The sequence below is a fragment of the Orcinus orca genome, chromosome 20 (genome assembly GCF_937001465.1).
Source record: "Orcinus orca chromosome 20, mOrcOrc1.1, whole genome shotgun sequence".
NCBI lineage: Eukaryota > Metazoa > Chordata > Mammalia > Artiodactyla > Delphinidae > Orcinus > Orcinus orca.
The window spans coordinates 56,659,235-56,680,749 of record NC_064578.1 but is presented as its reverse complement, the minus strand read 5'-3'; the positions used below and the strand labels follow the sequence as shown (position 1 = coordinate 56,680,749).

The 21,515-nt window shown below is 42.8% G+C and overlaps 1 protein-coding gene across 14 annotated transcripts in view; it reads left to right on the top strand.

The window, feature by feature from the left end:
* LOC101288200 (zinc finger protein 470) overlaps positions 1-21,515 on the top strand; it is a 99,625-nt gene that overhangs the window by 36,861 nt on the left and 41,249 nt on the right. For 5 of the 14 annotated variants that reach the window (XM_033411988.2, XM_033411987.2, XM_049703238.1 and 2 more), the window contains 3 exons: positions 162-288; positions 465-560; positions 2,933-4,993. In XM_033411988.2, the coding sequence (XP_033267879.1) occupies positions 162-288; positions 465-560; positions 2,933-4,806 (2,097 nt within the window). In that variant the 3' untranslated portion in view covers positions 4,807-4,993. Of the gene's footprint in view, positions 1-161; positions 289-464; positions 561-2,932; positions 4,994-15,147; positions 15,422-15,595; positions 15,954-15,998; positions 18,823-18,972; positions 19,042-21,515 lie in introns of those variants that run through there. The other 9 variants (XR_007474247.1, XM_033412036.2, XR_007474246.1 and 6 more) reach the window with 7 other exon arrangements.

The window sequence follows — 21,515 nt, the reverse complement described above, 5'->3', positions numbered from 1 at the left end:
TTTCAGTAAATAATTACATGACCTTGATCATTTAGATTCTCCCAGGGCAGTTACTCACAATTTCTTTTTCCCAAATGTGAACAGCGTAACTCTTTACCCTAAGGCCAGCTAAGTCAGGGCATGAACACTGATTGAGCAAGATTATATTTGTGTCGTTTCAGGATTCAGTGTCTTTCACGGATATAGCCATAGACTTCTCCAAAGATGAGTGGGAATGGCTGAATCTTGGTCAAAGGACTTTGTATAAGAAGGTGATGTTAGAGAACTATAGGAACCTGGCTTCATTGGGTAAGAGTATATTCCTCCCTCCACCTCCCCCTAGGAGTCTTTCCACTTCAGTAGCCTTTCATGACTTTATCAGCATTTTCCTACAATGTTTCTCTTCTCTCAGTACCATTTAGACTGTGTCATAGCTCTGGAATATTCACAGCATAGCTAATTTTCTTATTTCCTCTTATATGCAGGTCTTTGCATTTCTAAACCAGATGTGATCTCCTTATTGGAGCAGGATAAAGAGCCCTGGATGTTGAAAGGAGAGATAACAAGAGGGCTGCCCCCAGGTAAATGCAGGATAACTAGATCTGGGAAAACTATCCTAAAGGTGTTTCTTCCCTCTAATATTTGCTGGAAAATACCTCTCAAAGTCCTTCCCAAATTGAAACTTCTTGTTCTAACACTATGTTTTTTAAAGATTTTATTTATCATTTATTTATTTATTTTGTTTATTTTTTGGCTGCATCAGGTCTTAGTTGCAGCATGCAGGATCTTTGTTGCGGCATGCAAGATATTTCCTTGTGGCTCGTGGGCTTCTCTCTAGTTGTGACATGCAGGCTTTCTCTCTCTAGTTGTGGCGCGCAGGCTCCAGGGCATGTGGGCTCTGCAGTTTACAGCATGCAGGCTCTTCTAGCACGTGGGATCTTCGTTGAGGCATGCAGGATCTTTTGTGGCATGCGGGCTTCTCTCTAGTTGTGGTGTGTGGGTTTTCTCTCTCTAGTTGTGGTGCGCAGGCTCCAGGGTGCGTGGCCTCCGTAGTTGTGGCGCGCAGCCTCCAGAGCACGTGGGCTCTGTAGTTTGTGGCACACAGGCTCTCTGGTTGAGGTGCGTGAGCTCAGTAGTTGTGGCATGTGGGCTTCGTTGCCCTGTGGCGTGTGGGATCTTAGTTCCCTGACCAGGGATCGAACCCGCATCCCCTGCGTTGTAAGGTGGATTCTTTAACACTGGAGCATGAGGGAAGTCCCTCTAACACTATTTTTTAAGTGGATCTTTTCTTCCCCACTGGTATGACATACCACCTTTACCTTTAGTGATTTCCTATAAATACAACAGTCTGTTTCTGAACTCTGTTATGTTCCATTGCTGTTTACCTAGTTCTGCTCAAGCACTGTATTGTTGTAATCATCCCTGACTTTCAACATTTCTGAGTTCTTTAAACAGATTGGTGTTTAGTTTTTCAAACTTGTTTAAGTATTTTCCTTTCTTTAAGATGTGACTTACCAAATTAACAAGTATTATAGCTATGTTCTCTCTGCTTTTAATTATTTTTCTCTTTGGTGTTTGTTTTTTATTGTTTCTTTTTGTTTTGTTGTTTATGTCTTTTTTCCCCCTTCAATTGGAAAGGTTTTAGTTCTACAACTGTTAACTTTATGACTTCATCTATTTTTAAATTTGTATTTTAAAATTCATCCACTTGAGATTCAAAACATTGTCTTTTGATACCGATATGAAAGATGAAGAAATTAGCCCACTAATGTTACCTCCTCTCTCTTTGTCCATCATCTTCCCACTTTTACTCTACCTATTGGGATTTTTGACTCAGGTTATTTTCTTCAGTTTATTAATTTTTTTCCCTGTCGTGCTTGAAAGCTGTTTTTCTGGTTTAGAAAGCCAGATAATAGCCTATAGACATATATTGCAGGGAAATGAGCTTCAAGTGAGGAGGTTAGTTTATTCTGCGGGCTGTAGTGTGGCCTTTTCCTGCTTTCAGTTCTCAAAGTTTTAAGAAGTGGACGTTGGTAGGTCACTTATAGCCCTAATGGTGTACATTAATAAATAATTTTAAAAAATAAATTAAGCATCCAATTCAAGATATTAGAAAAAGAACAAAATGAATCTCAAGGAGACTGAAATAAGTTATATATAGTGATTTATACTGCTAGAGATAAAAGTAGGAATAAATGAATCAGAAAACAGTAGATCTAATGAAAATAAATCCAACATAGGCTTCTTTAGAAAACCAATAAAATATATAAACTATCCAGACAAATGAAAGAAAATACAAGAAAAGAAATAATTGTAAATGACCACTGACACCTAAGTACATAAGAGAATCATACGGATCTATTTTTGGAATGCAAGTCTCTGTAAATAATTTGAAAACCTGGATGAAATGGATGATACTTTGCGAAAATATAATAACCACAACTGACACCAGAGATAGAAAATTTAAACAGACTGGTTACCATTGAAGAAATGTTGAAAATCGTCTAAGAACTGCCTCCCCCAAGAAAATAAGCCACAACCCCAAATAGTTTTACAAATAAATTCTATAAAGCCTGTAAGGAACAATTTCAACATTGTTTAAAGTGTTCCATGACAGAATAAAAAGGAGAACTATAAAAAATGAAGACAGCATAACATTTGATACCAAAATATTGCCAAAACAGCACCCAAAAAAAGGAAATTACAGACAAAATCAATTATGAATATTGGTGCAATATCTTAAATAAAAAGTCATGTTGAAATAATATATCAGAGCCAAGGAGGGTTTATTCAAGAAACGCAAGGGTGGTCACGCTGCTTAACTTTAAGAACTGTCAAAAACATGTACCTTTGTGGGCTTCAGCAACTGTTTTGATTCATATGGTTTCATTTGGAAGTTTCCATTCTTTTGGCATTAAATAAGGGAGACGTTTGCTTTCTTAATATCTTTCAGACTTGGAGTATGTATGGATGAGAAAGGAATTATCTCCAAACCAGGACATCTATGAGGAAAAATTGTCCCAGGCAATGATAATGGAAAGACTTACAGGCTGTGACCTCAAATGTTCCACATTAGGGGAAAACTGGAAACGTGAAGACCTGTTTGAGAGGGAGCTGGTAAGTCAGAAGACACATTTTAGGCAAGAGACAGTCAGTCATATAGGTACCCTTATTGAGAAAGGAGACCACTGTAACAAATCTGGGACAGTTTTTCATCTGAATACATTATCTTATATAAAACAGGTATTTCCTATTGAAGAGAGAATATATAATTTTGACACAGATAAGAAAAGCTTAAAAGCACATTCCTTTGTGAAAAAACACAAGCAAGTCTATGGAGAAAAGAAACTTTTGAAATGTAATGACTGTGAGAAAACTTTCAGCAAAATCTCAACTCTTACTCTTCATCAAAGAATTCATACTGGAGAGAAACCCTATGAATGTATCGAATGTGGGAAGGCCTTTAGCCAGAGTGCCCACCTTGCTCAACATCAGAGAATCCACACAGGAGAAAAACCCTTCAAATGTACTGAATGTGGGAAAGCCTTCAGCCAGAATGCTCATCTCATTCAACATCAGAGAGTTCATACTGGAGAGAAACCTTATCAATGTAAGCAGTGTCATAAAGCCTTCAGCCAGCTTGCACATCTTGCTCAACACCAGAGGGTTCATACTGGAGAGAAACCCTATGAATGTATCGAATGTGGGAAAGCTTTTAGTGATTGTTCATCTCTAGCTCATCATCGAAGGATTCACTCTGGGAAAAGACCCTATGAATGCATTGACTGTGGGAAAGCTTTCAGGCAGAATGCTTCTCTTATACGTCATCGGAGGTATTGTCACACTGGAGAGAAACCCTTTGATTGTATTGATTGTGGGAAGGCTTTCACTGATCATATAGGACTTATTCAGCATAAGAGAATTCATACTGGAGAGAGACCTTACAAATGTAACGTGTGTGGGAAGGCTTTTAGCCATGGCTCATCCCTGACTGTCCATCAGAGAATTCACACAGGAGAGAAACCCTATGAATGTAATATCTGCGAGAAAGCCTTTAGCCATCGTGGCTCACTCACTCTTCATCAAAGAGTTCATACTGGAGAGAAACCCTACGAATGTAAGGAATGTGGGAAAGCTTTTCGGCAGAACACTCACCTTGCCCATCATCAGAGAATTCATACTGGGGAGAAACCTTACAAATGTAAGGAGTGCAGCAAAGCCTTCAGCCAGAATGCACACCTGGCACAACATCAGAAAGTACACACTGGAGAGAAACCATACGAATGTAAGGTATGCGGGAAGGCCTTCAGTCAAATTGCACACCTTATTCAACACCAGCGAGTTCATACTGGCGAGAAGCCTTATGAATGTATTGAATGTGGGAAGGCCTTTAGTGATGGCTCCTATCTTGTTCAACATCAGAGGCTCCACTCTGGCAAAAGACCGTATGCATGTCTTGAATGTGGGAAGGCATTCAGACAGAGGGCAACCCTGATCTGTCACCAAAGGTGTCATACAGGCGAGAAACCTTACGACTGTAATGTCTGTGGGAAAGCCTTTAGCCATCGTAAATCCCTTACTCTGCATCAGAGAATTCACACAGGAGAGAAACCGTATGAGTGTAAGGAATGCAGCAAAGCCTTCAACCAGATTGCCCATCTGACGCTGCATAGGAGAATTCATACTGGAGAAAGGCCCTATGAATGTAAAGAATGTGGAAAAGCCTTTAGGCAGAGTGTACACCTTGCTCACCATCAGCGAATTCATACCGGAGAGTCATCCTCAATTATTCCCTCCTCTTCACCTGCATACCACCAGGTCCTCTAGCTTCAATATTCTAAATCTATCTATCCACTTCTTTCCAACTCGTGCCATTATCATGGTCAAAGATGCAACCATCTTGTTTGGATTTCTGCATAGCGTTGCAACCATTTTTCCTCTTGCTTCCCTTAAGTGCATTTTTAGCACCGTAGCCAGCTTAATCTTTTAAAAATAAAGAACGATATTCATGTTACTTTTCCATTTGAAACACTTGTTTTGAAGAATATGTTAGGTAACCCACTTAAAGGGTTTAGCATACCTTCCTGGGCTTATAATTAATGCCATTAAGGTAGAGTTTTCCTTACAGTTATGTTCAGCTGCAAGTGTAATGAACCAGTAGGTCAAGACTAAGAAGCCTACAAATTTTAGAGTAGATGGAGAACTCTTTACTCTCCTGATAGGTAGGAAAAATGAACACATTCAGAATTGAAAGGTTGTATGATATACAAGGTAACATGGTGGCTTGCACCTCCCTCTATGAATAAATATAATGACGTCTAGCATTGTTGGTGAGAGAGTCTCACCTCACCTGGCGCTTACAAGTGATAATAGGCCAATTAGAACAAAAGGTAGAATGTAGGACTAACTAGGGGGTAGTATTAAAAATGAACTAAAATGAACAAGCTAGAAAACTTGAATAGGTTAATAGCCATGAAATAAACTACAAAAGGTAGTTCAACACTTTCACCTGTGGAAAAGCATCACAAACAAGTTCTGTGATATTTAATTGTTCTAGAGCATAAAATAAATACAGTAAAGCTTCCCACCTTGTTCTATGAGACTGACAAGACTAATACCAAAACAGGAGAACATACATATTGCAGTTGGCTTATGAATGTGGATGTTAAAAGTTAAATTTTTTCTTTTTTTTTTTTTTGCGGCACGCGGGCCTCTCACTGTTGTGGCCTCTCCTGTTGCAGAGCACAGGCTCCGGACGTGCAGGCTCAGCGGCCATGGCTCACGAGCCTAGCCACTCCACGGCATGTGGGATCTTCCTGGACTGTGGCACGAACCTGTGTCCCCTGCATCGGCAGGCAGACTCTCAACCACTGTGCCACCAGGGAAGCCCAAAAGTTAAATATTTTTTAAATATTAAAAAACAGAGTAAATGAAAAGCTAGACATGTCTCTGTATAGACAGACTCAGTCTAGCAAAGATATTTCTCCCCAAGTTAAATTTGTAAATTCATTGATAGAAGAGTCCTTATGTGTTTTTAAGTTGACAAGCTCATTTTGACCATCTAGATAGTACTGTGATATAACAAAGAGTGTAGTACTGTAGTAATCATTAAATTAACATTAATGGAGCGTTTACTAATGTTACAGGCATTGTTTTAGGTGCTGGGGATACAGCGAGGTGCAAAATGTACAAAAACGTTTTTCTTCACAAATCTAGTGGGAGAAGACAAACTAAAAATTGAAATACTATATAGTAAGTATGTGATATGTACATACTTGTACATGATGAGAAATGACCTAAAGAGGGAATCAGGGAGTGCTGGGAGGGAGTGCTTTACTCCCCCAGAACATATGGGCATTAGAACCAAGGGACTAGGGAAGAACTAGAAAAAACTCAGCCCCAAAGGGCACGATGAGAATAATCATGACAGTCTCAAAGCAGATAATTATGATGCTCTGAGTATTGCAGGAAGGGAGAATTGATGGCTTAACAAGGTTCATGAGAGTTCTGTTCACTCTTTGTCAATCGTGCTTTAGAGGTTGGTGGAAAGTTTTGTTTTGGGTTTTGTTTTGTTTTGGTAGCGGTCTTATTGAGATAATTCACGTACCATACAATTTGCCCACTTAAAGTATATGATTCAGGGAATTCCCTGGTGGTCCCATGGTTAGGACTCGGCACTTTCATTGCCATGGCCTGGGTTCAGTCCCTGGTCAGGGAACTAAGATCCCGCAAGCCGTGCGGCGCAGCCAAAAAAAAAAAGTATATGATTCAATGACTTTAGTATGTTCAGAGTTGTGCAACCATCACCACAGTTAATTTTAGAACATTTTCATCACCCAAAACGAGATCCCCTGCCCTTTAGTGGATACTCTTACACCTAGAGGAGAATACTTACCTGGAGCACCTCCTACACCTGAAGGTACCTGGAGTACCCAGAGCTCTCAGGTTTCCTCTTGGTTGCTGCCTGTGGCCATGAGATGGGAGCTCTTATCCAGAGGACACTGGAAAATGGAGCTTTGGGGCTTCCTCTTTACTTCGGCATCAAGGCTAGGAGATGGACGATCTTATCCAGAGCATGTAGGGGGTTTTGACTGCCCTTATATATGGTAAAAAGGATTTTTCATTTCAGTGGGGCAAAGACAGATTGATCAGATGGCCTTGGGACAGTTAGCTCTCTGGAAAGACATAGATCTATACTTTGCACACTGATGAAGTTCTGACAGATTAGAGATCTAAAGGTATAATATTAAAATACAAGAAAAATTTAGAATATTTCTATAACCTTGGCTTGAGGCAGACCTTCTTAAGCATTACACATAACCCAGGAGCTGACATTAAACTGAGTAACACTTCTGTGTGGAAAACATCAAAGTTAACATAAATGAGAGACTGAAAATGTTTGCAACAAATATGACAAAGGGCAATGATCCCTGATATTTTTACAAATCAGTAATAGTAACATCTGCAACTCAGAAAAATGGACAGAGATAACAGCCTCTTTAAAGAAGATGAAATAAAAACAGCTAAGGAATATTACCCACTATCATTAGTAATCAAGGCAATGCAAAATAAAGTGATGATACATTGACTTTTCCCCCCAATAGATTTATTTTAAATAACAGAAGAGTGATACTATCCAGTTTTGGTGAATGTGTGAAAAACAAGACAGTTCCTTTGTTATATAAATTGCTGTATGTATAGACCATTCGAATCAATATTCCTCAGAAACCAAAGTGTACACAGGTAGGTAAATGTATAATGGGAAACTTTTTTTTTTTTGGTGGTATGCAGGCCTCTCACTGTTGTGGCCTCTCCCATTGCGGAGCACAGGCTCCAGACGCACAGGCCCAGTGGCCATGGCTCACGGGCCCAGCCGCTCCACGGCATGTGGGATCTTCCTGGACCAGGGCATGAACCCATGTCCCCTGCATCAGCAGGCGGACTCTCAACCACTGTTACACCAGGGAAGCCCAGGAAACATTTTTAATGATAAACTCTTAGTAACTTAGGGTAATGGGCAAATGGGTAAATTAATTGTGTTGTATTCTTTCAATAGAATTATATGCAGCTGTTGAAAAACTATAAATGTGTATATAGCCATAAAAGATAGTTGTGCTATATTAAATGAAAAGAATTTTTTCAGACCTGTATTCTAGTATAAATTCATAATCATAATATCAAAAATAAAACCAAAAATACATGTTTTTCTGTTTTCCTCTGCCCAGATTGCCTTGCCTTCTTCTTTTTTTAAATTTTATTTATTTATGGCTGCGTGGGGTCTTAGTTGCTGCGCTTGGGCTTTCTCTAGTTGCGGCAAGTGGGGGCAACTCATTGTGGTGTGCGGGCTTCTCATTGAGGTGGCTTCTCGTTGCGGAGTGTGGCCTCTCGGTGCGCGAGCTTCAGTAGTTGTAGCATGCAAGCTCAGTAGTTGTGGCTCATAGGCTCTAGAGCGCAGGCTCAGTAGTTGTGGCGCACTGGCTTAGTTGCTCCACGGCATGTGGGATCTTCCCGGACCAGGACTCAAACCCATGTCCCCTGCATTGGCAGGTGGATTCTTAACCACTGTGCCACCAGAGAAGTCCTTGCCTCCTTCTTTTGACTACACTCTCTCTTTTCCTTTGAGTAACTGGCCATACCCTGTCTTACAGTTCTGAGGGACCTAGTCAATCACATTCTCTCTGGAACTTGAAAGGGAGAAGGATCTGTTCCCTAAAGGGATGATGCTGGTGCCCTTGTGGTTGTGATCTTTGGAGCCACCCTAGTTTTTGTGCTTTCCAACGCTGCAATTCCTTAAACGACTTTCCATCCTCTCAGTACTTCATTTTTTGCTTGTTTGCTTGCAATTAAAGAAACTTAAGCAAATCAGAGTTTGGGATGAAGATTATGTAATAGGCAATAGAATCTTTGGAATATTGGAGGTGTTAGGGATCGGTGTTTGGGTGAGATGGGACAAGTGAGACTCATGTTTCTTTCCTAGCCTAGGAAAGTAACAACTCGTGGTGTGCACTGGGCAAACACCCAAGTGAATTATTATTAGTTGTAGCCACCTGAGGTGAATAGAGGTCTAGAGTCCTGAATAATGACAGTTTCAAAAGGAAGAGGAATGCCAAGTCCAAAGAGTGTCTATGATGCCGGTAGCTAACTGTTTTGGGTAATTTAAAACTCAAATCTTGAACTTTCTGAACTACTAGCAACTAAGGGTCTTTGTATGATATTGTTGAAAGATGTCTTATACTGTTTGAAGTCATAGGGTTAAGATCGCTTAAAACCAAAGTGAGAGACTCCTTTTATGGGTTGCTAAGGTGCAATGCTGGTTAAATTCCGTATTTTGTTGTAGAGTAGTTGTAAGGCCTGAATTGTATCCCTCCCACCCCCAAATTCACATATTGAAGCCCTAAACCCCAATGTGACTGTATATGGAGAGAGACGGCTTTGGGGGAGGGAATTACGGTTAAATGAAGTGATAAGGGTGGGGCCCTAATCTGAAAGAACTGGTAACCTTATAAGAAGAGGGAGAGACATCAGAGGTACTAGAGAGAAGTTACAGTGACAATTGAGAAAAGTTTCTGGCAGTTTAGCCCTAGAAGAACTGACCTTGACCTTTATCGGAAGTTGGTCTGGAGATGACAAGGAGCCACATGGTAAGTTGAGGGAATCAACATTTCTAGATTACAACAGGAAAAATTCCCACCGCTCGCTCCAGATATGGCCTTCACAGGAAGTGTTGGTGCTCCTTGTATCCAAGGAGCCTAGAACTCAGAGTGCATGTACCTCATGGATCATTCTGGAACATTCCTCATAAGGCCAGTGAGTGGTCATCTGTGGGCCGCAGTTGTTGTTACTAAACATTTTGAATACGGTTCCCAAAAGGAGACAGTCTGATTTACAGACGATCCAGAGTAACTCAAATTGGCACTAGCACCGCTGAGGATTTCTTCTAGCCAGTATTCCTGAGATTCTAGTACCATTGTTGTCATTTTAAGATACAGTGTTTTCAGAGGAAGTGAGAGACTCTAATCAAATTCTGAATAATTTTAAAGGGAAGGTGATCAAAAGGGAGAAGATGTGACTCGACAAGTTAAGTAGGCATAAGTGGCTTAAAATGAATGTGAACATCAAAGTGTCAGAATAATTTAGAAGGTACATCTTGATGTACAGATGTAGGGCTTTTGGCGGGTGGGGGTCCATAAAAATCAATTATATAAACTTACCCATTGAAACTTTTTTTTTTAATCTGTTGAGTATTTCCTTCTTTGGGGAACTAAAATTTAGATATCCTGAAAATGTCGCCTCAGTAAGTCTAACAAGAAGAACAAGGGTCTGGAGACCAAGCCTCTTTGGGAGACAGTTTGGCAGCTTCTTAAAAGGCTAAACACTGTCCAGAAACCATACTTCTAGGTATTAGTTCAAATGAATTGAAAACATGTCCACACAGAAAGCTGCATGTGGGTGCTTACAGCAGTTTTATGAAAGCGGCCGAGATGTCCTTCAGTAGGCGAATGGATAAACATACTGCGGCACAACCAATAGATTATTATTTAGTGATAAAAAGAAATGAGCCAGGGGCTTCCCTGGTGGTGCAGTGGTTAAGAATCTGCCTGCCAATGCAGTGGACATGGGTTTGAGCCCTGGTCATGGAAGATCCCACATGCTGCAGAGCATCTAAACTAAGCCCGTGCGCCACAACTACCGAGCCTCTGCTCTAGAGCCCATGAGCCACAACTACTGAAGCCCACATGCCACAATTACTGAAGCCTGCACACCTAGAGCCCAAGCTTCACAACAAGAGAAGCCACCACAATGAGAGGCCCACGCACCGCAAAGAGTAGCCCCTGCTCACTGCAACTAGAGAAAGCCTGCGTGTAGCAACGAAGACCCAATGCAGCCAAAAGTAAAAATAAAATAAAAATAAATTAATTTTTTTAAAAAGAGAAATGAGCTAAAAAAATGGAGAACTTTAAGTTCATATTAAATGCTAAGTGAAAGAAGCCATTCTGAAAAAGGCTATATATTGTCTGATTCCAACTATGTGACATTCTGGAAAAGACACAACTATGCAGATAGAAAAACTACGGGGTTCATGAAGATGAAGGAGGACAAACAGGTGCAGCATAGGACATTTTTAGGGCAGTGAAATATATGCTACTGTAATGGTGGATACATATTATTATGCATTTGCCAAAACCCACAGAAGTATACAACACAAAGAGCAACCTTAATGTAAACTATGGGGTTTTGTTAGTAATAATGTATCAATATTGGTTCATTAATTGTAACAAATCTTCCACATTAAATGCAAGTGTTTACTAATAGGGGAAATTGGGTGCAGGGAGGTGGGTGTATGAGAACTCTGTACTATCTGCTCAATTCTTCTGTAAACCTAAAACTGTTCTAAAAAGTAAAGTCATTAGTAAAAACAAAAACAAAACAAAACAAGAAACCCATAATGAGATATCACTACACGCTTATCAGAATGGCTAAAATAAAATATGTATATGTATAATGGCAACATCCAATATCGGCAAGGATTTGGAGAAACTGGATATCTCAAATTGCTGGTAGGAATATAAATGGTACGGCCACTCTGAAAAACAGTTTGGCAGTTTGTTTAAAAAAATAAAAAAAACTAAGCTAAAAATGCAAATACCATATGACCTAGAAATGCACTCCTGGGCATTTATCCCAGAGAAATGAAGATTTAGGTTCACACGAAACCCTGTAATAAGGAACAATTAATAGTAGAAGGGCAACCTATGAAATGGGAGAAAATATTTGCAAACCAAATATCTAATAAGGGGTTAATATCCAAAATATGTAAGGAACCCCTGCAACTCAATAGCAGAAGATAAAATAATTTTAAATGGGCATAAGACTTGAATAGAATAGACATTTCTCCAAAAAAGACATACAAATGGCCATCAGGTACATGTAAAGGTAAAGAGCATCACTAATCATCAGGGAGATGCAAATCTAAACCACACTGAGATATCACCACACACCTATTAGAATGAATATTGTTTTTTAAAAAAATTGAAGAGGATGTGGAGAAGTCAGAACTTTTGTACCCTACTGATGGGAATGTAAAATGGTGCAGCCACTATGGAAAACAGTATGGAGTTTCCTCCAAAAAAAATTAGAAATACCTAATGATCTCACTTCTCGCTTCTGGGTATTCGAAAGTCAGCATCTCAAATAGATGATTTGCACTCCATTGTTCACTCCAGCATTATTCACAATAGCTGAGATGTGGAAGCAACCTAAATGTCCATCAGTGAATCAACGGATAAAGAAAATGTGGTATACACATAAAATGTAATATCCTTTAACCTTAAAAAAGAAGGAAATTCTCCCATATGCTACAACATGGGTGAAGCTTGAGGACGTTGTGCTGAGATAAGCCAGATGCAGAAGGACAAATACTGCGTTTATATGAGGTATCTAAAATAGTCAAACACAAGGAAGCAGAGAGCAGAATGGTGGTTGCCAGGGTCTTGAGGGAAGGGGAAATGGGGAGTTACTGGTCAACAGGTATAAAGTTTCATTTAGGCAAGGTGATTAAGTTCTAGTGTTCTGTACATCGTGCCTCTAGTTAACAATACTGTATTGTACACTTAAAATTTTGTTATGACGGTAGATCTTATGTTAAGTGTTCCTACCGAAATGAAAAGAAAATTGTAACTGGAATAGCCCCAAACTGGAAACATCCCAGATGTGGTAGCCAAACTGGTAAATCCCTACCATGGATTACCACTCAGTAGTAAAGTAATGACTATTGATACAAATAACAACTTGGATAGATCTCCAGAGGATTACGCTGAATGAAAAAAAAATACCTATTGATATAACATTTTTGAAATGATAAAATTATGGAGAAAAAATTAGCGATAGTCAAGGGTTAAGGAAGGATGGGATATGGAGGAAAGTGGGTGTGGCTATGAAAGGGCAACCTGAGGGATCCTAGTGGTGACGGAAACGTTCTGTATCTTGACAATATTCGTGTCTGTATCCTATTTGTGACTTTGCAAGTGAAACCGTGCCCTATAGGGTTAACAGAAACTGGTGACTAACAGAAATTCTTTTTTAAAATAAATTTATTTTATTTATTTATTTTTGGCTGCGTTGTGTCTTCGTTGCTGCGCATGGGCTTTATCTAGCTGCGGCGCGCGGGCTTCTCATTGCCGTGGCTTCTCTTGTTGCGGAGCACGGGCTCTAGGTGCATGGGCTTCAGTAGTTATGGCACATGGGCTCAGTAGTTGTGGCTCACTGGTTCTAGAGTAGAGGCTCAGTAGCTGTAGCGCACAGGCTTGTTGCTCCGTGGCATGTGGGATCTTCCCAGGCCAGGGATCAAACCCGTGTCCCCTGCACTGGCAGGCGGATTCTCAACCACTGTGCCACCAGGGAAGCCCCTAACAGAAATTCTTGACGTTGTCTTACAGCTCGTTAAAACCACCTCCACTTGTAACCAGCCTTCAGTGATCAAGCTCACTTTAATTTTCGCTACAGAAGATTTGCATGTGCTCCAAGCGACACGTAGCCTATACAGTAAGACGTTTGCCCAAGTCGTTTTCCAGGAACTTGGACTGAGCTGTGTCCAGTTCAAGCTCAAGCCAGTTAAGACTGGTTGGGACCACTGACCCTACACCTGGGCCTTTACAAAGGCCTGATGTGTCTGATGAACAAACTTTTGACATCAGAGGGCCAAAAACCCCTCCCTCAGATCATACTAAGTGCCTCCATTTTGGGACATGCATCCCATGAGGAAGCATGTAACTCAGATTTGCCTGCACAGAACACAGATTACCTCACCTTTTCCCTACCTCCAATACCTTTTCCTATGCCTAAAATCACCTTGCTTCTTTAACCCATAAATATCTCACCCCTCTCGCCTCAGGGAGGTGGATCTGAGATGTTTTCCCATCTCCTCGCCAGCTGCCTCTGAATAAACCTTTTCTTTGTTGCAAACCTTGACTTTTTGCTGTGCCTTGGGCAAATGAACCTGGTTTGGTAACACAAGACTTCACCCTTGGGGGAACCAGATAAAGGGTATACTGGATCTCTCTCGGTGGTTTCTGTATTTTTTACAACTGCAGGTGAACCTACATTTGTCTCAAATAAAATATTTAAAGTCATTAACCACCCCTTAAGACTAGCCTCTGTTTCACTACTATATATATAATATAATACTAGCAAGGACCTACTGTATAGCACAGGGAACTCTACTCAATACTCAGTAATAACCTGTATGGGAAAAGAATCTAAATGAAGGGCTTCCCTGGTGGCGCAGTGGTTGAGAGTCTGCCTGCCGATGCAGGGGACACGGGTTCGTGCCCCGGTCTGGGAAGATCCCACGTGCCGCGAAGCGGCTGGGCCCGTGAGCCATGGCCGCTGGGCCTGCGCGTCCGGAGCCTGTGCTCCACAACGGGAGAGGCCACGGCAGTGAGAGGCCCGCGTACCAAAAAAAAAAAAATCTAAATGAAGAGTGGATATAGGTATATGTATAACTGATTCACTTTGCTGTACACCTGAAACTAACACAACATTGTAAATCAACTATACTGCAATTAAAAAAAAAAAAAAGACTAGCTGCTGTTTACATTTCTGTGGCCACTGAGACATTCAGCAAATGCTTTCGGACTTGGCTTTGTGGTTTATGGTGTAACAGGCCCAGCCAGGAGCCCTGACTCCTACCCCAGCTCCCCGACTGTCCCCTTGTGCCACCTCTTTTGTCGGCACCACTGCCCTCATCTGGAAAGTAGAATGGTTGTAAGGATTGGATACGTTCCTAAGTCATAAAACGCCCAAAACAGGAGCTGGCACTTAGGAAACTCAAAATAAGAAGAGTGAATACTTCTTTAAAATTATTTTCTGGTTTGTATCTCTATGCTTTACAAATTTTCTACAATTCAGCATGATTATCACGCTCAACAAAATTGCCCAGGATCCTCCCTCAGTCCAGCCCAGAAGTCTGCAGAAGGTGGGCCACAGCCTCCTTTCTCCACCTCCACCCACGCCCCCTCCCTTTCTGGAATTCTCCCTTCCCCACCTTCCTCCCCTCCTACCTCTCCCCCATCTCTCTCTTCTCCCCCTTCCCTTTACCCCCATCTCCTCTCTCCCTCCACTCTTCCTCCTCCCCGCTCCCATCCCTCAATACCAACCCCCCCGCACCCCCATCCCCTGCGGCCGTGGTTCCGGTGCCGCGGGGGCCTCTGGGAGCTGGAGGGGCTCGGTCGGGTCTCGGGTAGGTTTGGGTCCGCTCGGCTCCATTCGGGTCCGCTCGGCTCAACTCGGGTCCGCTCGGCTCCATTCGGCTCCACGGGCGGGAAGGCCTGAGCGGAGGCGGAGGCGCGCGAGCTTCTGGGAAGTGTAGTCCGCCCGTCTGCGCAGGCGCAGTGCGGCCTGGAGGGCGGAGGGCGTCCGTCATTGTACAGAACGACCCGCGCTGGTGAGTCCGGCCACGGGCAGGACAGGGCAGGGCAGGGAGGGGCGAGGCGGGGGCGGGGGCGGGCTCGGGAGGGGGGCATGCTGACTGAGGAGAGGGGTCGTCAGGTCACAGGCAAGGGGCCTGAGGGCGGAGGGGAGGGTGTGCGGGCAGCAAGAAGGTATACGGACTGAGGGGAAAGTGTGAGGACTGAAGGGAGAGGGTGTGCGGGCCCACGCGAGGGGCGTGAGGGAGGAGGGGAGGGTGTGCGCGCCGGGAGAGGGCGTGTGAACTGAGGGGAAGGTGTGAGCCCTGAAGGGAGAGGGTGTGCGGGCCCAGGCGAGGGGCGTGAGGGCTGAGGGGAGGGTGTGCGCGCCGGGACAGGGCGTGTGGACTGAGGGGAAGGTGGGCCCTGAAGGGAGAAAGTGTGAGGGCCCAGGTGAGGGGAGTGCCGGCTCAGAGAGAGGGCTGGGGAGAGGAGTGGAGGGAGGAGGCTGGTACTGACCTAATGTGATGCGATGGGGAAGGAGGCGAATCTGTGTGTGTGTGCATCAGTGTAAGTCTGGGGGGGGGGAGGGGGCGGGGGTGCGCACGCGCTCGTGCGCCTACCGGTCTTGGTCTCTGTGGATGTCTTCTATGTCTAGTCTTTGCCTTCCCTGTTGGGGTGAGGGCAGTGTATCTCTGGGTGACCGCCATGTCCACATCCTTGGTTGTGTGTGTGTCTGCCTTTATTTCTGCCCACGGTGTCTCTGTGTGAGGGTGTCATCCAGGTGTCCACCTGTGTCTCGTCTTTCACTTTGTAGCTGTGTCCCTGGGTGTGAGTGTGTCTGTGAGCATGGGGTGTGTCTCTCCCGAAGTCCGCCGCATCAGTGTCTCTACCTTTCTGTGTGTGTGTGTTCACCTGTGTGTCTCTGTCTTTGGGCCTTTCTGGGTGTTTGTATGCGAGTGCATCTGGGTGCGACCCTCCTAAAAGCATGTGTGAAAGACTGAACGCTTGGACAGGCAGGCCTAGCAGAGCTACCTCCCTTCTTGTCCTGCAGGTCTCCTGGCCTGGGGCCCCCAGATTCCCCAGCTCCTTCCTGCCCCTCAGAGCCTTGTCCGGCTCATAGAAGGCTCTGGAGTGTTGAGGGGGCAGGAAGTGTGTGGGTGACAGGATGTGGGGCTAAGGCTTCTTCTCTTGCCTTCCACAGGACCTTCTTAAAGGAGGGTCAGAGTCCCCTACCCACTCCTGAGTGGGGTTGATTTGTTCAGAGGATGTGTATTGGGCCCTCAAAGTGCTGTTCTGGGCACTTTGCTGGGACTTTCATTTATAAGCCTCCCAGTAACTCCAAGGTAGGGACCTCATCATCCCCATTTTATACATGGGGAAACCGAGGCTCAGAGACTTAAGTGAATGACCCAACTCTATACCCAGGCATCTGGGTTCCAGAGACCCCACACTTAACCACCAGACAAATGGGAAATCCTTTCTTCCTTTCGGCTCATCTGACACACAGTTGCAGGATTTTTTCCCCCATGGGAATCTTACCCTTAGAAACAATGGAAGGAAGGAAATGCCAGAAGACTCAAGGAAGGAGAGGAGGGAAGTAGCCACCAGCTTTGTAGCCACATAGATCTCAGGCCACATGGGTTCAACAGTCACCAGCCCAGAGCATGTCACTTCCAGGGCCTCTGTGCCTTCGTCGCCTTCATGGACTCCTTTTTTCATGAAAAGAAAATATATATATAGTTTGTGATTACATTGATATGAAGACAAATATAATCCAGGCTGGATTAGAGTCACTTTTTTTTTTTTTAATGATCTTAAATTAAGACATTCTCGTGGGCCCCTACAGGTATCAGGGGCCTTGGGCTCGCTGTGCCTCCTGGGTAAGTCGGCTCTGGTCATGTCCACGTCCGGCCAAAGCCAGTGTTGTTGACGTCACAGTATAGGGATGGGAGTCAGATGGAGATTGCCAGTCCAGAAAGAATACTCTTTAAAAAATTAAATTCTGTTTAAGAAATTATGACATTACTATGAAGTCACTCACCCAGGGAAACAATCAAAGGAATATAAGAAAAAAAATTAATAACTCCCCCTTGTTTTTTTTGTGTTTGTTGGTTTGGTTGGATTCTAGGAACAGTGCTATAATAAACATCTTTTTTCCCTATATAACCTTTTACATGGAGTTTTTGTTGCTATGGGCAGAGTCCCGGGAACAAGGCTGCTGAGTTATGGGGTTTGTGTTTTGCCAGCTCACTCTCCACAAATGTCGAGTGACTCCTGTTCCTTCAGCTGTGTGTGGGAGGTCCATTTCTTTGCATCTTTGCCAGTGATAGAAGTTGGCTTATTCGTTCACTCAGCTCTATGTTTGGGTACCTCTGGCTGTTATCCTAGATGCTGGAAACACAATCCAAAAATGATCATCTCTGCTCCCCAGGGGCTTGCATTCTGGTGAAGGGAAGACAGATGATGAACTTGAAAACCTTTTAAAGAGACAGTTGTCAACAATGATGTGGGCTATAAGAAGATGGCAGGGGTGGGCGTTGGTTGCTACTTGAGCTCAGGGCCCTGGGAGTGGGAGACTTCTCCATGGAGGTGACATTTGAGCTGACAGTGAGAAGGAGCCAGCCAGGGGAAGAGCATTTCTGGCAGAGGAAGCGGCAGATTCGAAGGCCACTGTACCTGGGGCCAAGTGTTTGAGAGGGGAGTGGAGTGGGAGCGGGAAGGCCCTCGGGGCAGACTATAAGGGCCATGTGGGCAGCGGTGAAGACTGGATGATTTCTAAGGCTGTAGGAAGCCACCGGAGAGTTTTAAGCTGTAGGATGTTTTTGCGGAGGGCTTGCTGCGGGCCGGGCACGCTGCTGTGGGGTTTGCAGACGTGAAGTGGTGGGGACACAAGCCTATACCTTTGTGATCCTTTGTGATGTACAGCGGGGCTTCTTTTTTAAAATAATTTTATTGCTTTTTAATTTGAAATTTCACTGTTTAAAGTTTATAGGGACCAACATTTAATTTGACAGTATTCTTTTTTTATTGAAGTATAGTTGATTTACAATGTTGTGTTAATTTCTGCTGTACAGCGAAGCAATTTAGTTATATGTATTCTTTTTCATATTATTTTCTATTATGGTTTATTACAGGATATTGAATATAGTTCCCTGTGCTATACAGGAGGACCTTGTTGTTTATCCATTCTATATATAATAGTTTGCATCTGCTAACCCCAAACTTCCAATCCTTCCCTCCCCCTTGGCAACCACAAGTCTGTTCTCTATGTCTGTGAGTCTGGTTCTGTTTCATAGATAAGCTCATTTGTGTCGTATTTTAGATTCCACATATAAGTGAAACTATATGGTGAAATGAGGTCAGTGGAAATAGTGCCCACCTTGCAGGAGTGTTAGTAGGATTAAGTGAGAGGCGTTGGTCTAGTGCTTTGCAGGCGGTAAGCACCCTGAATGTTCGCTGTTAATGTATGTGCGTGTTCCTGTCTCCTGCCCCTCTGTGGGCATGTGTGTGTCTGTCCTGTGTGCATTGTGAGGTGGGCCTAGGCCTGGTCTCTCACCGTGCCTCCCTCTCTTTCCCCCCTGACCAGAGCCCGCCGTTCCCGGTCACCGTGGGCAGTGGAGGGATGGCCGCCCAGCTGCTGACTGATGAGGCCCTGGTGAGTCATGTTGCCTCCCTCTCCTTTCCAGAGGGATGACCCTCTGACCCCCAGCCCCATGTCCCCACCTCCTGGGGGTTCTGTCTACCCTGAGGAAGGACAGCAGTGCTCAGGGGTGATGCTCCTGTCCACTCTGCCCCCTCCAGGCCCAGGAGCCTCTCTCTTGCCTGTCCCTGACATTGACTTTTGTCAACCAAGGAGGACAGGGCAGCTGGGGAGTGACTGGTTCTGCCCTGGGGGCCCTCAGGAGACACAGGAGGGCACCCGGAAAGTGGTGGTTTAATTGTGTACAAGACTCACTGGAACAAGGCCCACACATTTCAGACAGCAGTTACCTTGGGGGAGGGGAGGGCGCCCATGGGGAGGGCACACGGCTGGCATCCCCGGCTCTCACTGTAATGTGTTATGATGTTTTAACGGGTGGTACATATATAGTTGTGTATTGAATTTTTCTCTAAGCTTGCTTTTATGCCAGAAATATTTCATAATAATAAATATATAAATTTTCTTTATAGAAAATAGGGAAAATCCAGTAACCTGTAGGTAAGACAATAATAATTCACCCATAGTGCCTCTACCCAGAGATAATCATGTGGATTATTTGTGTATTCATTTATTGGCTTCCTTCTCTGATGATTATTTTTAAAAATTGACCCAGTATTGGCTCTGCCATTTTTATCTTGGAAGATTTTTTTTTTCCATCCCACATTAATCATTAGGATTTCCCCAGCCTTTGAAAACTACAGACATCACTTGTTTTGGCTGCATAATCAGTGTATCTAAATGTCCATCTGGTATTGGTGAGTTTGACTTTTTAAAAAATCATTTTTCAATGCTGTAAATAATCTATTGTAAAAGTAAAAGAAAATTCCTGATAAATAAGGAAATGCCATGATCATTACAAAAAGCTTAGAAAATCCAGAAGAGCATAGTGAAGAGGATCAGAATGACCCTTGATCTCATCCTAGAAATAACCACCCTCAAATGTTGTGTGTCCTTCTCTCCCTGGATACATGTTTTTTGCAAAAATAAGAATCACCCCAGCTGAGCAATTTTTATATCCTTTTTCATCGAAGATTTCATCCTGAGCATTTCTCTGCATTGTTAAAAACTCCTTGGTAACATCCATTTTAATGACTCCATAGAAATTTTATCTTGGGGCCATACCTGGCTTACTTAATGGTTCCCCTATTGTTTGATATTTATTTGTCCCTAGTTATTTATGGCTGTCGGGTATTTATTATGCAAGTTGGATATAAATGATAAATGGATATGTGACAAATGGTATAAACTTTGAGCATGATAGGTGACAAATGGTGTCACAAAATCTTTTCCGAATAGCATTGTATGTATATTAGTGAGGTTTGATTTTTAGAAAATGTTTATTAGCCTTTTCTGCAGGGGGTTAAATGATCTATCTTGTGCTTTACCAGTCTCCAGGAATCTTAGTATTCTTGAAGATTTTAAAGAAGTGTGTGTGTATGGAAATATTTGTGGCAAATATACTTCCCAGCTTTACTTTTCGTTTCTTATTTTATATTTAAGTCCAAAAGCATTTCATATTTTTAAAATTGAGTCTGTCTGTCCTCCTCTGGTGTCTTCCATTTAAACTATAAAAGGGTTTCTCCATCCACAGGTCACACATCATCTGTTTTTCTTCCTTTTTTTCCATTTATCGTTTGGATGTTAACAGTGAACTTCCGAATCCACCTAGAATTTATTTTGATGTCTAAATGTGTCATTTCACTTACCTGTGAGTTTTGGTTTGTCATGCCTTTCTTTATTTAACACCTGTATTAAGATATGCCCCACATACCACAGAGTGTACAATTCATTGGCTTACGGTATATTCAGAGTTGTGCAACCATCACCACAGTCAATTTTAGAACATTTTCATCATCCCAAATGGAAGTGTGTACCCAATGGCACTCACTCCCATTTCCTCTCTTGACCCCCAACCGCTGGCAACCACTCATTTACTTTTTGTCTCTGGATTTGCCTATCCTGGACATTTCATATAAATGAAATCATATGATATATGGTCTTTTGTGTCTGGGTTCTTTTAGCATAATTTTTCTGAGATTCATCCATGTTTTAGCATGTGTCAGTGCTCCATTCCTTTTCATGACTGAATAATATTCCACTGTGTGGTTAGACCACATGTTATTTATCCATTCATTGGTTGATGGACATTTGGGCTGTTTCCACTTTTTGGTTATTAGGAATGCTGCAGTTCAGACATTAGTTTGGACATGTGTTCTCAATTCTCTTGGGCGTATACTTAGGAGTGGAATTGCTGGGTCCTAATATTAACTCTGTTTAACTGTCTAAGGAACTGTCGGACTATTTTCCAAAGCAACTCTGCACCATGATGTCTTCATTTTTAACTTGTCTGTGATTATCGTCTTGATTTCTTCTTTTTCCTACTTAATTTAGAAGGACTTGTTGATTATTTTTATTTTGGTATGGTTGGG